Genomic DNA, 15,533 nt, shown 5'->3' with positions numbered 1-15,533 from the left:
GAAATGTGGCGGTGTAGCATGCCGGGCTCCCGGGAAGAAGACCTGCTCCCTATATGGACATCAGCGGCTAAAGCAAACACAACAATTACTAGTTACAGGTGATTTAGTGCGAATGAAAACATAAATATGAATGTTGTATTCTGTTTAAAGAAGCTGCAGAATTAGACTAACTTTGCACAAACCACATGAAAGGCCAGACCCTCTGGAATTCACTTTAAAGCAGACTCAAGATTGTTTAACTGTTTTATACAAGCCTGGCCAGAACTGCAACTATAACGTCAACCAGTCATTACTTGCATATACACATTAACAAAGTTTTAAACTCATTTTTGTTTTTTAGTTGCAGGCTGCTGCAATTGCTTTTTTTGTACACACCTAGCAGTGATATGCAATTCAATAACTGCTTACAGATTCCCATCAAGGGACTAGTGTTGGAAATGAGCATCACACAAGTGTACACAAGCGTCCGTGCTTCCTTGATGATTTAATTTACTGGGTGAAGTTATCCCATAACGTGTGTTAAGCTGTGCACCCTATAGGGTTCACATTCATTCATATGAAGCAGTTCACGTTTAGTACAGAGCTACATAAAACACCTTACTGTTGACATTCACTGATAAGACTAAGGCATGTTTGCCTCCAAAAAAATTGCACAACTGTAGGTCTAACTGTTCACAGCAAAGGTGTGCTTTCAGGTGTGTAAAATTTAAGATCATTTTGTTAAACGTTGCAAAAACATCTTACACAGCAAGTACAAAAAACACAATTTGGATATGAAATTGAAGTCTGCCGCAGACCCACCTCTCTGTGCGTGAACTATGGACGAGTATAGAGTTCATAATGATAATACATAATCATAAACAACTGCAGTGACATGTTGAGGCCGATGTATATGGCCGTGGCATTTCATTCATTCATATCTGAAACGGGACAAGCCTGCATGTACTGTACAGGAACTGTGATTGTTGAAACAAGACACAAGATTATTTTAAATGCTTTCTTGAAATGTTGCCACTGCCCTTTGTTTCAGATGTTCATTTTGTAAAAATCCTATCTGCCATCTGCGCACTGATTATGATTGGAGATGAAGAAAAAAGAGTCAGCAAGCAGCTTTAATCTTAAGGTCTCATCGGGTTTCCTCCTCTAGAGGGTCGACACCAGTCAGCCTCAATCTGCCGAGTGCTTTCCTCTACTGTACTCAGGCAGCACATCTCTATTTTGGATAAAATAGACTGAGACCTTTGTGATGTGTTGCCGTGGCTGGGATGAGAGACTCAAGGCCGTGCTCCGAGCAGGATTAATGGTGGACATGAGGGCTGTCAGAGCGGTTTAAATGGAAGAAATACAAATGAATAGAGAGTAGTTCAAAGGTAACATCTGGTGCTGAGTTGGTTAAGGTCAGTTCATTTCTGATGAAATTACAAGACATATTGAGAGATGTATTAAGCTATCAAGGCTGTTTCTTACAGAGCAACCCGTGCTGTGAGGGAGTCCAGGCGTTATTTGTGTTGCCTTCTGGCTAACATAAAACCAGTGCATGTACGTACTGCTACGTGCAGGCCATTAGAGAAACAAGCACTCGTAGTGAAGTGGTTTGTCAAGTGTTTGTTCTGCAGAAAGATAAATGTCACATGAGCGTGTGTTTGAGAGTGAGCATTAAGGCTGGTTGCCGGGTACAGAGAGACAGGTTGGTCAACACTGCAGAGGTAGAAAATAACTAACAGAGAAAATCATGTTTACTTAGCGACGCTCTCTTCAATTAAAGTCCCGATGAAATCAAATTCAGCATTTAAGAGAGTATATATGATATGATTTAGTCTGTGTGTCATCTATTTGCCATTATCTGACTCGCATGACTTGTATGTTTTCTTAAATGGAGTTTAGAGTTAGTGGAGCTTCCCAGTAGAGTTTGTCATTTCCCGGAAAACGGTTTAAAAATTCTGATGACTCATCCTGCACTCGGGGGCGTCTACTAATTGTGCGTCAAATGAAACGCTTTCTAAGACTTTCATGTTCCTCCATCGTCCCTGTATCCCCTAAACCAGCTGCACTGCCTACTTCAGCTCTCTGCTAAAACATGCACAGAAGCAATTAGCATTCTGCTAGCCTGCTAGTTTCGTAGGTGAAAAAAGAAAAACGCCTTTATAGAGGGTGAAAGATGTCAGCAACAGAAGGAGAGAAAGATTTTTTTACCTGCCTCTCAAAACTCTGCACTTCACAGCCGAAGCGTCAGTTGATTCATAATATATTATACATTTTAAGTCTATGTCCAAACTCACACCACCTTAATGTATTAGTGTTATAGTAAATCATGTGATTAGGGTTCAACTCAAGCAAATGCAGCTTTAATGTATATTCCTGCCAAGCTTCTGTGGCTGATGCATGCTCCAGCTAACTGTATTTTCTTTTACCACAGTCCGTAAAGAGGCAGTGTTTCTGCTCAGATCATCAAGCTTATGAAGGAGGGCAGTCTCCTCGTCAGTACAGTATCCCCTCAGGTTCCAACAACAAATATTTCTTCATGGTAGAGGGCAGAGGCAGCTGCTCTACTCCTCTGTGACAGTATCTGCCCAGTCTGGCTCTGATGGCACATCTGGTGAGGTGAAGCAGACTGCGAGGGGTGTTGGTGCAAACGTCAAACAAAGAGTCATAGAAGGCTTTGTGTCGCTGAGAAGACAAAAAGACGGTAGGAATTCTTACCATTCAACCACGGGACAGCCAGTGTTATCCGTTTATTGAGCCCTTTAAAGGCATACTCCACCATTTTGACCCATGTTCGGTTCCACATATAAACAGATCATATCATGAATGTCAGTAATTACAATTTTTAAGGAAATCAAGGTCTAAGGAAAGGGTGTCAATACCTTCATACTAATTTTTAATAAAAGAAAGCAGTCCTACCTTATAGCTGTCATCAGGAATGGCAGGTCTCCATCTCCTTGTTGGTTTTAAGTGTTCGTAAGAGTTGACCATTATTTCTACAACTCCTGGGTAGCTGTGGCAGGACTGAAACACCTGCACAAAACATTTCACATCGTGACATTGTACAAAAATCTAGCAAAGACTTTTCCCTGACAGCATATAAAATAGATTGTCATTAATAGATTAGTGCACCTTGTGGAACTGCGGCGGGTAGACCTTTGCTGCATTGTAGTTGAGCAGCAGCTGATAGCAGAGCTCAGGTATGGCCAAGGGCCTCACATCCGTCACTTTGAGGAGGTACTGAATGGGGGCGCAGGCATTGATGTCCATGGCTCGCGGGTCTGCCCCGGCTTCCAGCAGCATCTGCATCAGGACGTGATCACAGTTCCAGGCGGCCTTGTGAAGAGCTGTTTTATGGTCCTCTTCCTTAAGGTTGGGATCTGCAACACAAAACCAGTCTCACCTCCTCATACAGAATAGTGATTAGCGAGTGTGTTTTTTTTAGTCAAGGAAAGTCAAGGAAGCTTATCCAGAACCTCTCACCAGCTTTGTGGTCCAGCAGAAGGCGGCAGACTAAATGATGATCTTGGCTGTAGATTTGCTCTTTAGGTTCAAACGCCCAGAAGACGGCGTTCATCAGAGGCGTCTCGTGAAAAGAGTTGACTGCATCCACAGATGCTCCATGGGCCAGAAGTAGAGCCACAACCCCTGGGATCCCAAATCTGGCCACTGTGTGTAAAGGCGTGTCTTCCTCATTGTTGTGGCTGATCATGTTGACTTTTGCACCTGCACAGGGGGAAAGAATAAAGTGTTTTTACTTTCATCAACTAATACATGCATCCATCCACCGATGCATCCTTGCCCCCGGACCTTTGAGGATGATCTGCTTGGCACATTCAACAGACTCCTTGGTGACGCAGTAGTACAGCGGCGTGTGTCCGCTCAGTGACACGCTGTTGACCTTTGCCCCGTGAGCCAAAAGCAAGTCCACAAAGTCAGTGTTGGCGATCTCGCAGGCCACATGCAGCGGCGTCTTCCCATTGGGCATCCGGTTGACGGCTGCACCTTCCTGAAGTAGCGCCAGTGCGGTTTCCAGAGCGTTGTGCATCACGCACACGTGGATACCCATCGCCCAAGACTTCTCCAGTTTGTAGCCTGGTAGCCAATATCCTGCAAGAGACCAGGCGAACAAGAAGTGTTTTATAGTAGCAGTAAATGTCAAATGTTATGAATTACTGTAGTTTTATCTTTTAACACTATTTGAACTTTGATATTCTTGACTTTTAAAGTGTGACACAGAAGAAGGTGTTGATGTTCACCTTGCTATGTCCTCCACAGTTGCATGAGGAGCAGTTTCTGGTTGTATCCAAGACAAGGATTGATGGAGGTTTAGAGCCACCTGGTGGTTAACCTACTATTTATAAGCGCTGTACCAAGACGCTTTCTGGTGCAATTTGAATTGATAAAATTACACAAAGCAACAACAAATGACTTGGTATAGCATGTCAAATGTAAAAAGTGCTCACAGTCACATCAGTCAGTGTATTGTTGCACGTGCAATGTTTCATCATACCGTCTCTCTCACCTTGTTTGTATGAGGCCAGGACCATGCTTGGGTCATCCACCTCCAGCACAGTATCTATGTCCAGTTTGCCCGAGTGCAGAATTTGCAGGGCCTTCTGTGCGTGGTCGGCTATCAGGGCCTCCAAGAACTGCTCCTTCAGCTGCTTGACAGACAGTTGTTTGGGGTTCAGCTCCTCCATGAAATCCCAAACGACAGGGCCTTGCGTTTCCAAACCAGTCCGCTCAGATTCTAATACTGTCCACAACGCTTGGAGGAGATTGGAAATGAACGTGGAAATGGTAATGATGAAGGAGTTAAGCCAAGCCACCATTGTAAGAGCTCCATAATGTCCACACATAGGAGTTATTTGAGAAGGTAATGAAGTAGAAGAAGAGGGGTTACAAGCGAGAGGAGAGTGAAGGAGGGAGAAAATAGTACTGGGGTGAAACTAGGATGAATATAAATAGAAAGCAGAGAGGGAGGGACTAGAGAGCTGGAGGTGACTGACAGTTGGTCAGCAGGCCTGCTGGATGTCCACTAACAGGGCTCCCACACTGGATGGTCACACTAAAAACAGCCTGCCTTGTGAACATGAGATGAACATTAGGAAGCCATCAAGAAAAAAAGAAAAAGACACTGTAGATGGAGAAGAACGAACAAATATAAAACAACAACATGAGTTGAGGACACTTTCTTGGTTTGTTTGGCTGTGTGGGTCACGGATTTGTGGAAAAAGAAGAAACAAAAGCCAACTGAGGACAGTGACTGCACATTTTATTCAGTGTGACAGGTAGCTGCCCTTTCAGACTTTTCAGAAAGCGAAAAATGAGAGCAAGGCATTGACAGAAAAAGGAGAGGGAGAATAAGCTTTTTAAAGAGTGAAAGCATGGCTAGCAGTTTGCGGCGATTATCTTTTGCGTTTTACGTACATAAAAGACAAACCCTTCCAGACATGACTCAAAAACGTTTGCGTTTTCGCCTGCCAGGAGCACCGGGGTCTCATCCATACGTTGGTTTCATCATGCCAGGCATGCTCGGTCGAGCACATAGAAAAAAAGGCCTGGAATCACATTTTCTCGGCTCAGGTCTGACCCTTAAGCCTCCTCGGCCCTCTGACAAACTGCGCACACACACTGACACAATATAAAACAAGGCTTCTTTAGGATTCTTACAGCATATTGCTCTCAGGGTTTTACTATACATACAAAAGAGTCAAAAGAGTGCAGTCTGCTGACCGACCTCGTCAGGGCGCGGGGGTATTCACAGAAAGGTTCAAGTGTTACAAAATATTTCATAAGAACACATCATGATCATGAGCAACTTATTGGAGTAGCACTGGAGCAGCACTATGGTTGTGTTAAGAGGAAAACCACAAGCACATTGAGAGAATACAACTTTCATCTTTCTTTCCATTTCCAAAAACTGCAAATCCGTCATTTGATAACAGCTCTGTGAATCACTTTTAATGATTTAATCATGATTTGGCAAAAGAAAGAAATCATAGAAATCTGGATAAGTCATTGCTAAGTGTTAATAATACTTGCTATTGTGTATAAGTTAGGAATAAATAAATAATAACATTAAGTCCTAGCAGTGATATTTGTATTACCGTGGTGTTGCATGGATGTACAGTTTGTATAACCCCAACTATTTTTGTTCTTAGCAGCACATCAGGCAGGGTACTTAAGACAAAAAGGAACCATCACCAAAGCTGCCTTCATTTCTATCACGGTGACTCTGGTGTCTCTAGATTTAGTGTAAACCTAAGGAAGGATTCTTAGGAATGATAAAGAAGTAACACAGGGAAACATGTCTCTCAGTAAGCCCATTTCAAAGGTTTCTAACAAGCAAATCAAGCCTTAACTGAACCAATTTCACAATAAAATTAAAATAATGCTGCATCATTCGGGTGAAAACTCCAGTTAAACATCAAAGCTTCAGGTAAAATAATCTTCATATGGGAAAATCTGGTCTCACTGCTTCTCCCTTCATAGAAACCATCTACATGGCAGCATTACTAAATGCTATTGAGAATATTCCAAAGATATCAGCAAGGTGAACACGTGATTGTTGGTAAACAATAAAATGACATTGAATTGATTACTTAGTTTAGTCTACTGTATGTGTTTCAACACTCACACAGAAGCGGGTAGAGTTCAGAAAAATTCTACTACTATAGAATTTCTAAAGGCAGCGGCGGGGTATTACTTTGTTGCTGAGAGAATATAAAAAGAGGTCAAAAGCAGGTTACAAGCAGAGTCAAAGCAACATTATGCATATAAGCAGGAAGTTTCATTTGATCACGTTTTTTTGTTTGTTTTTGTGGTACGGGTTAGGTAAGATACAAATTGAATGACTACACAGTACCTGAAATCTCTATTTGAACAAGTCCAGTGAGTACAGTATGTCCTTGTCATTCATACTTTGCTTTTGTATGGTACATGTATACTGTAAGGAGCACTGGGAGCCAGTGCACAGCATGAATTTACAGTGTTTGCACTTCCAGTGTTCTTGCAAGTACGTAGAGAGCTTGTTTCTGCCAGTGAAACTTGTTTCCCAGTTTAGTTCCTATTGGAAAGTTCCAGTGTTTGCGTCTTCAGTAGTAAAAGTAAGGAGCATGGGGACACCCAGTGGTGGGAGATGGACATTGCCTTATATATTCCACCAGACAGACTGGACCTGTATGTTCCATTGATCTATGTATTTGAACAGGATATACATACACAAGTCTATTGACATGGCACATCAGACGTATTTGTATCTGTATTTATCACTGTACATGTACATGGGCTTCATGTCCACCGGTGCTGTGAGGGGTATCAGATGGCTCTGAAGATGATATGATATAAGGAGGAGGTGAATTGTTCACAGATTTACTCTGGATATGAATAAATAAACCCAATTTACAGCTATAAACAGTAAAAATAAATAGATAGAACTCAGTAAATTCTTAAATGGCTTAAAACACAGGATGGGTGTAAAACGAGGCAAATGAAGGGCAGCATTCTAATATCCAACGGCTCGTTTTGGTTTAATTTACTTGGTGGAAAAGTCACTCAACAGCCTGGACAGTTGGACGTGGAGCTCCACCACTGAGAACTATTGAACTGCCGAGCAGGCGTCCCTCAGGGTTTGTTTGTGGGGCCTACTGATGTTCTGTTCCTCGAGATGCTACTTGGTGTGGTGCTACAGTAAAGTGAGAGGTAATCTGAGGATTCATTTCACTCTGCCGCACTTTCTTTGCATGCATCTTTCTGCTGCTGCTCTAGCTCTTTCTTCCGTAGCTTCTCGCGCTGTTTTTCCACCTTCTCTTGGTTCCTCTTGGCCTTCTCCATCAGAACTTTAAGGTCTTTGATCTTTTTCTTGATCAGGGCACGGTCCTGGGAAGAGGTGACTCCAAGGGTCTGAAACAAATTGCATATTCAACCTTCAGATTTTTGGAAATTTATTTTTAATTATCTAGCTTTGCACATACTTAAAGGATGAGTGTGTAGAATTTAGTTAGATCTAGTGGTGAGGTGGAAGACCTGCAACCAGCTGAATACTTCCTCACCCCTCCTTTCCAAGCATGTAGGAGAACCTACTGTATGTTGACCGTCAGGTGCCAGTAGTTACTTCCAAAATGATGCCATCATTTCTATTGAGCAACCAACCTGAAGCTCTATTTTTTCATGGCCCTTTTTAGAGCAGTGTTTCTCAAACTAACTTGAAACTGTATGAATAGGATTTATACAGGAAAGACATGCTTTGCTCATGCTTACGTGCTAACCTTTACTTCACAAAAATTCAATGTCTGTGCTTTTTTTACTAGTTGCTTCCTCCTGACACAACAATTCAAACATACAGGTGACTACAAACTGATGAAATCAGCTAATTAAGAATGCTATACTCCATTTCTGCTAATAGATTCCTGTAAATCTGACACAGAGGTATTATAATACATACATGTGTGACACCTTAGTTTGATTTTTACATATTGAAAACGTGATAAAAATTAAATCTTTTAAGTTACCTTGAGCTCAGCACTATCCAGCTGTAGCAGCTGTTCTCCATCTATGTTTTTGGCAGTGAATTCTGGGATATGGTGTTCTAAGTTGAGGCCCATGAGCCAGCGGGCCACTTGCTGGGAAGTCCACTCTGTAATGCTGCGGTTCTGCCACTGATACTGCTTTGATAAGTGCGCCTCGTCCAGGATCTGAACAACACGAGAAGAGACAAGGAGACAGTTGAGATAAACAGACTAACAGCTCTACCATAAATCTTCATCTAACACTGAATGAATAATGAGTTTCAAATGAAATCAACAATATAAATTCAGTCACGCCTACATTCAGTATGTTGAGACAGATTCATTCTGTCAGACATGCAGAGAAAATGCATCCTTCTCCACTTATAAAATGTGACAATGAGACACAGATGAATGGGTTATGCACAACTGGGCACACAAAGACACGGAGTAAAACACACATCCTCTGGAGGCTTATAGCCTCAGTCTCACCTCATCATCGATCATATCCAGACTCTTGATTTTGCAGCATGGAAAACAACAAACATTTCAGGCTACTACATTTATTTTTGCTCATGTGAGAAATGCTACACCCTGCTGGGACAGCAGAAAAACATTTTCTTTTATACACAGAATAATAAATGGAAGCACTGGCAAACAAACAAAAAAATAAATAAGTTTTGAAAATATTCACTTTGTAAGCTTGTATTAAGGGCTCACATTTTTGATTCGGTTCAGCAAAATAAATCTCATGTTCGTTTGATACAGCACATCTACTGCAAATAAACTGTAATCGCCTTGGCACACAGTGAACTTGCATTACCTCGTCTGAGGAGAGCACCAGGGTGTGTGCGCGTCCTGACATCTTGGCTTCGCTGAGCAGGCCGCTGATCTCCACTGAGCTGCTGCTGCTGGCACTCAGATCATCGTTCAGAGTGGGTCCCTGAGAAATTAACGACACACTCATACAGTAAGACTCGTGGTGAGAGCCAGCTGTCTTTGAGAGTGAATTAAGTTGATGAGTTGGAATGCTTCTCTCTTATTGATGATTCTGTGAAGTGTTATTGATTTAAATGATTATGATTTTGCATTAGTATGTTGATATTGTACATTTAATCAAGGATGAGTTATTGCATCTCTTAGCATGATGAGGAGTGAATGAATCAAGAATGATTTTTCCTCCAGAGCACGTACCACAGTGACTGATGTTCTTCCTCATACTATTGAAAGCCAATAAAAGTACAGCAGACTAATGTGTTTAAGCTATTCGATAGACTTTTTAAAGATGTTCTACTTCAACACAAAATGTTGAGTTTGAGGAATGGTTAGAGATGGAGTTGGACAACATCCAGCTGCCTCATTTCTCTCTCCCTGTGAGTCCTCATGAATGTGAAAGAGAAATAGACTCTTTTAGTACTGGTGAGTTATTACATTTACACTTTACCCATTCATGCTCCATGAAAGCCTAATTAATAGTTTCTGTAAGAGTGTAACAAGGGAGTTTGAACTAAAGATGTGAAGCTTTATCTTACATTTAACAATATAAAGTAGTTCAAAGGAGTCCTTAGAGTCTCAGTACTGTCTGAGGTAAAAGCGAGACTAATCTCACAGGCTCAGACTTTCAGCTTTCTCAGTTGAATCCTTACCTTAAAGCGCCACATAACTATTAACGCACATAAATTCTGCATTGATTTATCTAATATGATGAGCCCCCTCCTCAAGCTGAGCGTGTCCTCAGAGGGAGAAAAGCACTGGATTGGTGAAGGATCAGAAATAATCTCCTTTTTAATCCTATAGTAACCACATCTGATATCACAGGGATTAGAAACCATTTTTAATGCAAGTACCTGCGCTGCAACAAATGCCCATGTTAATGACTTTAATCTTATTGTATCAAGATGATATTTAACTGATTCAAGATGCACTGAAACAAATATTATTTTGCACAAGTTCAGCAAAAAATGGGAATTTATACTCAAAAACAAAATAACTGGATATTTTTTGCAGCGCTGCTCAATATTTGAGATGATTTGTTTGCAATAAATAAGGAAATCATAAAGCAATTTCTATGATTGTGGCACAGTGAATGTCCTTGTCGTCCATTTGATTTACTGTACCTATTGAAGTACAAGTAAATTATTTCCATTTCAATAGATTAATGTATAAATGTCAACCAAAAAGGAATACAATACCAAATAATATGAATAGGAGAAGAAGTGGGGCCATGTAAGATAGGTCTGTCCAACAGAAATAACACAACGCATTAAAGCTGTTATTGCCCGACAGTATGCACTATAACTGCAGACGCTACATTTTTTGCTGCTCTAGCACTATATTGTAGGTCTGGCAATCAGCCTGTTGTGACTAGACTTATAATTACACTACAGACAGCAAAGACGTGTCCTTTAATGTCCTCGCTGTAAAGTGAAGCATTATTTGCCTGATGTACCAGTTGCCAAACCTCATGTACCTTGGCCTTGCTTTTCTCTGGACTGTCCTCTGCTGATGGGTCCGTGGAGCTGAAAGGAATGGAGGGAGAGGTCAGTGCTGATGATTACTGTATCAAACCTTGATAAACAGTTGCTGAATCGTCAGTCTTTCAGTACAAGTAAAAATAAAAACTGTCACAGAATACACTCTGGTGTTTATTGGATGGAGACAAATAAAAGGAGAACATCACAGTAAAGCAAATGTAAGTAATCTGTTACCTGTTTCCAGGTGATGCTCTGGGATCTTTGTCCTTAACTTTAGTTTTCCTGAGGGAGGACCTAAATAAAAAGGTACAGTAAAAGAGTGTAATTAAATAAAATATGTGATGCAGCTTATGGCCGTAACCTAAAAAGTAAAACGTATCCATAGTCTTTCTGTTGCTTTGCTTATTACGAACATTTAGCATAGATTATTAAGTAATCACACATAAAGGCCTAATGTATTATTTCTCATCGGTATATTGTTATGGTTATTATTACTACTGTAATTACCCTGGTTCCAGAGCTTGCCCCTCCAAACTATGAGAAGGGCTTGACATCGCAGGAGACTGGGAACCTGCGATCACAAACACAGAGGTTATTTCAGTTTCAAGCTTACATGACACAAAACATATAAGATAATGAGATAAAGCAGTATACATACTGTATATACATATGTATGATGAGATAATGAGATAAAGCAGTGTATATGCTGTGTAGAAATGCATAATGAGAGTACTAACCATGCAGTGTTCTTCTGGGGGAGCCCTCTGCACTAGCAGGGCCCCTAAGGACAGTGGATCCATCACAAGACGCCACACTACGAATCGAACCAGGGCGACTGTGAGCTGGACTGCCATGTACTTCAGAGACCTGTGGGCAGACAGAGAAAGAAAGTCTGTTAAAAAAAAAAAAAAAAAAAAAAGAAGAAGAAAACAAGATGGGGAAATATAACAGAGGAAGAAAGGGGAAAAAGTTTAGATGTACTCCCACAGAAAAGAGGAGGAATAAAGTGCAATCAAAGAATGACTGATCTGAACAGCTAGAGCTGCAGAGTAATCCGACAGAAGTCACTTGACATACTTTCACCATCTTCTAATTCCTTGCCCTCTTTTCCCCTGGAAGCGCCACAGCGTCTTCGCTTCTGTGCCTCTGCCGACTCTGATCCGGTTCCCGAGTTGTTTATCTAATCTGAACTCATTCCTGCTCTAGCTGAGTTAAGTGACAGCATTAGCCAGGCGAGAGCCTTTCATCCAGAAAAAGACTGTGGCTGTTATTATCGCACTGGGAGAGACAATAAGTTGTGACAGCACCACAGACTCAATTAGAGCGGCAGAGCAACACACAGCAATTAATCCATTAAAGGGAATAAGGTGGAATGGACAGGGGTTAAAGACGCACAAGCGGGCCGATGAGCATGCATGCATACGCCAATTAAGCAGCCTGTGGAGAAATTAAAGACGGATCAAATCTAAGAGGAGCCCACGGAGAATAATGGAGCTTGTTTAATTCAAAAATCGCATCTGTCCACATCACATCTGGGTGATATTTCAACAGATGTTGCTGAATAAGAAATTTTTGCTGCTTCAGATAAGTATGTGTTAGCTAATACAAACCTCTCCTTCTGTGGAGCTGATGCTTTCTCGAGTCGCTCCTCTGTAGCCCTTCATTTTGCTGGGTGAGTGGGGAGAGCCCTCCCTCAGGTCTAGAGACACACACACACAGAAAATAGGTAAAACATACAGTGTATCAAACCTTCCTACAACTCCATTAATTAGGCAGGCAATTATTGTTTTTCTGCTCATTCCTTGAGATGCCCTCAAATGAGACTAAGACTGAATCGCTTAAATTGAACAGAGATCATTTCAGCATCATGCCTTCTCCTCCTACGCGCTGTTCCAGCTGCATCCCTCAGCCTCCTTGTGTTAACATTGCATAATAAGCTGCATCATTTGTATCAGTGCCGATCCACTCACTCCGATATCATATCTGCCCCGAAAAGTATCAGATATTCTTTGTGGAGGCTGTTCTGACACATACAGCCATCAAAATTAAGCCAGCGGAGCTTAAAAAGACTGGAGGAGAACAAAGCCAGACAGATGTGCTCAAAGCGGATTATCTGTCTGTTTTTGTTTGCAGCGGACCAATGTGAAACTTGAGTCAGAGGTTCTCATGTGCGTGTAAGTTAAGTCAGCAAACATGAGGAGGATTTGTAAAGTGCATAAGAAACAGCAGGATTGCACTGTTTGTCTCCAGTTTATTTTGTGAGTGTGTGCAACGGTTATGTTTACAGTGCAGAGCAGGTGCAATTTTTTTAATGGACCTCACAGGACAAGAAGTAAATGAACTGCAGGGATTATAAAAAAAGCTTATGGCAGCTTTGCTGAGTTTCATCATGGGTCGTCTTGGGGACAAAAATTGTTGTTGGTACTTTAGTTACACAAGTGATGCAGTGAGGAAAGTTAATTCAAGATCATACAAAGTTCAGATATCATATTCATTCTCTCTCCTATTTGAAGGACTTAGTGGCGTTTAGCAGTGAGATTGTAGATGGCGAAAAGATGGGAAAGATGGATTAGATATGTCACTCCGATTCGTCCATCGTTTGTCTAGTACCAAGTTTCATATCCATTTCCTTTAGTCATCTATGTTTTTCTGTGTCAACCCATACGCATCAGTATTTTAATTTTTTTTTATTTTATTTTTTTCCCTCTAATATAACAGATGTGCACCCCAGCATTCTTGTTCAAAGCCTAAGGAGTTACGTTCTAAATGTTTGTATTTTATTATTTTCATCTTTTGTGTGATTGAGGGAGGACCAATCATCCATATCTGTGTATTGTCAATGCAATCGTGGATGTATTACTGAGCTATTCAGATGTAATTTACAGATGAAAGGATGAGATTGGTAATGTGAGATGTAAATGAACATGTGAACCATGAAAATCACAATAAAAAAAGAATTGAAAAAAAAAAAGAGATTGTAGATGGCAACCGACCTGACATATCACTGTAAAAAATAAATAAAAACTGCCCTCTTCAGAGCCAGTGTTTGGTTTGTTCATTCAGAGCTAACCATTCTGGCTCTGTAGAAAATGACCTGCTCCCTTTGTAGAAATAAAGGGTTCATTCTAAGTGATTAAAGGATTATGTATTAGTTTCTGCTACTAGATCACACTAAAATTTAACACACTTTTCATCTTTTGAATGGTTTGGTATTTGGAGAAATATTATTTTTTAAACTTTCTTGGTGAGATTTAGATGTAAATTCCCATATTACAATCATGTCTGTTAAGTTAGAACCAGTAGACAGTTAGCCTAGCTTAGCACAAACAGACCTCTGGCTTGCGCTGCAGCTCTGTTGGGGCTGCGCTGCTGAGCACTGAGCCTCTCAGAACTGTTGCTGTTGTTGTTGTTGACCTGGATACCATTCTGCTTCATCAGCTGCATTAGCTCAGACTCTAATGCTGCAATCTGTGGAGAGAGGAACCAGTCAATGTTAATCAGCTGCAAGCATTTACCTGGCAAAACCACTGCTTTAAAGCACTGAAATGAATGGTGTCAAACTAAAGTCTCTTGCAGGTTTTGGATAAGAACATGTAAAAAGCAAAGTATTTAAACCTAGAATAGCCTTAAATGGTCACTATGTTAGTTAAAAACTTAATTGTTCTTGCATTTTTGCAGTTTACACTTCACTATTCAGCCTTTACAATGTAGAGCAAATGAATGTTCAGCGTACAGAGTAAGAGAAGAGGACAGTTGGGTCTACTGCCCATTCAACTGTAGAGAAGGCATCAGAGTTGGGAAGAAAACAGGACATTGTCAGGATTAACATTGTCAAGAAACAAGGGAAGGGAAGATGTATGGCATGCAACAAAAGCTACCCAACCACAAATTAAGAGAGTACAGATATATGGACGTTTCACACTATGCACATTAACGTGAAGACTCCTCAACTGTAATGTTTTGTAATAAGTCCATCCACTGTCACAGTATGAAGAGGAGAAAGTGGTAATTCTTTAACATCATTATCTGATTTTTGTTTACTAAATGTTGCAGATACACTATGAATAGCGAACAAGCAGAGATGAGAGCTGGATGGAAAAAGATAAAAAAAAAAAAAAAAAAAATTAATAAATGCTTTACCCTGACTTGCAGTCCCTGGATCTCAGCCAGGTGAGCTTTCTCAGCCTCCTCCAGCCGCCTCCTCTCTGCATCCTCCTTCTGGATGAACTCCACCTCTCTGGAGGAACAGGAGGGAGGGGAGATGGTTATGTGCTGAGTAGGTGGGTGTTAACACGGGAAAAAAAAACACACATTCGCATTATTCGTGCGTGCATGTTTCACCACGTGTGACAGTGTCTGCCTCTTGCTCAGCTGTGGTGATAGAGAGTTGTTTGAGGACGTCAGTGTGACTCATTCCACCCTGAACCTCCTCATAATGAATAGACACACATAAAACAAATACCTACACCTGTGAGAATATTAAATGCAGCCTTTTCACTCATGCCTGCTTTGCCCTTGATCTCACTGTCTCTCTTATGTAGCTTAGTCCTCAGCTACAAATCAGCAT

General features: G+C 41.0%; 2 protein-coding genes across 2 annotated transcripts in view; both read right to left on the bottom strand.

Moving 5' to 3' along the window:
• Nucleotides 1-380: 380 nt before the first annotated feature.
• Nucleotides 381-4,887, bottom strand: asb4 (ankyrin repeat and SOCS box containing 4). Its single transcript, XM_084562872.1, has 6 exons — nucleotides 4,508-4,887; nucleotides 3,793-4,092; nucleotides 3,466-3,708; nucleotides 3,115-3,362; nucleotides 2,902-3,015; nucleotides 381-2,667 (listed from the first exon to the last, which is right to left on the bottom strand). Exons 1-6 carry the CDS (start codon nucleotides 4,842-4,844, stop codon nucleotides 2,479-2,481), a joined length of 1,431 nt encoding a protein of 476 aa, XP_084418998.1. The 5' UTR covers nucleotides 4,845-4,887; the 3' UTR covers nucleotides 381-2,478.
• A 1,800-nt stretch (nucleotides 4,888-6,687) lies between these two features.
• The window catches only part of ppp1r9a (protein phosphatase 1, regulatory subunit 9A), a 38,924-nt gene continuing 30,078 nt past the window's right edge, over nucleotides 6,688-15,533 (bottom strand). The window contains exons 9-20 of the mRNA XM_084563466.1: nucleotides 15,107-15,203; nucleotides 14,299-14,434; nucleotides 12,577-12,665; nucleotides 11,704-11,833; nucleotides 11,474-11,537; nucleotides 11,201-11,260; nucleotides 10,963-11,011; nucleotides 10,685-10,729; nucleotides 9,316-9,435; nucleotides 8,985-9,008; nucleotides 8,499-8,681; nucleotides 6,688-7,890 (exon numbers count right to left, since the gene is read on the bottom strand). Of these exons, the coding sequence (XP_084419592.1) occupies nucleotides 7,708-7,890; nucleotides 8,499-8,681; nucleotides 8,985-9,008; nucleotides 9,316-9,435; nucleotides 10,685-10,729; nucleotides 10,963-11,011; nucleotides 11,201-11,260; nucleotides 11,474-11,537; nucleotides 11,704-11,833; nucleotides 12,577-12,665; nucleotides 14,299-14,434; nucleotides 15,107-15,203 (1,180 nt within the window). The 3' untranslated portion in view covers nucleotides 6,688-7,707. The remainder of the gene's footprint in view (nucleotides 7,891-8,498; nucleotides 8,682-8,984; nucleotides 9,009-9,315; nucleotides 9,436-10,684; nucleotides 10,730-10,962; nucleotides 11,012-11,200; nucleotides 11,261-11,473; nucleotides 11,538-11,703; nucleotides 11,834-12,576; nucleotides 12,666-14,298; nucleotides 14,435-15,106; nucleotides 15,204-15,533) is intronic.

Source organism: Chelon labrosus (assembly GCF_963514085.1).
Source record: "Chelon labrosus genome assembly, chromosome: 16".
NCBI lineage: Eukaryota > Metazoa > Chordata > Actinopteri > Mugiliformes > Mugilidae > Chelon > Chelon labrosus.
This window is presented reverse-complemented; position numbering and strand designations above follow the sequence as displayed.

Excerpts from the sequence above, each read along its gene's own strand:
- asb4 (XM_084562872.1), bottom strand. The coding sequence starts at position 4,844 with ATGTGTGGACATTATGGAGCTCTTACAATGGTGGCTTGGCTTAACTCC. Across the intron at positions 4,093-4,507 it reads CCTGGCCTCATACAAACAAG|GATATTGGCTACCAGGCTAC; the intron begins GTGAGAGAGACG and ends GGTCTCTTGCAG. Across the intron at positions 3,016-3,114 it reads ACCCGCCGCAGTTCCACAAG|GTGTTTCAGTCCTGCCACAG; the intron begins GTGCACTAATCT and ends TGTTTTGTGCAG.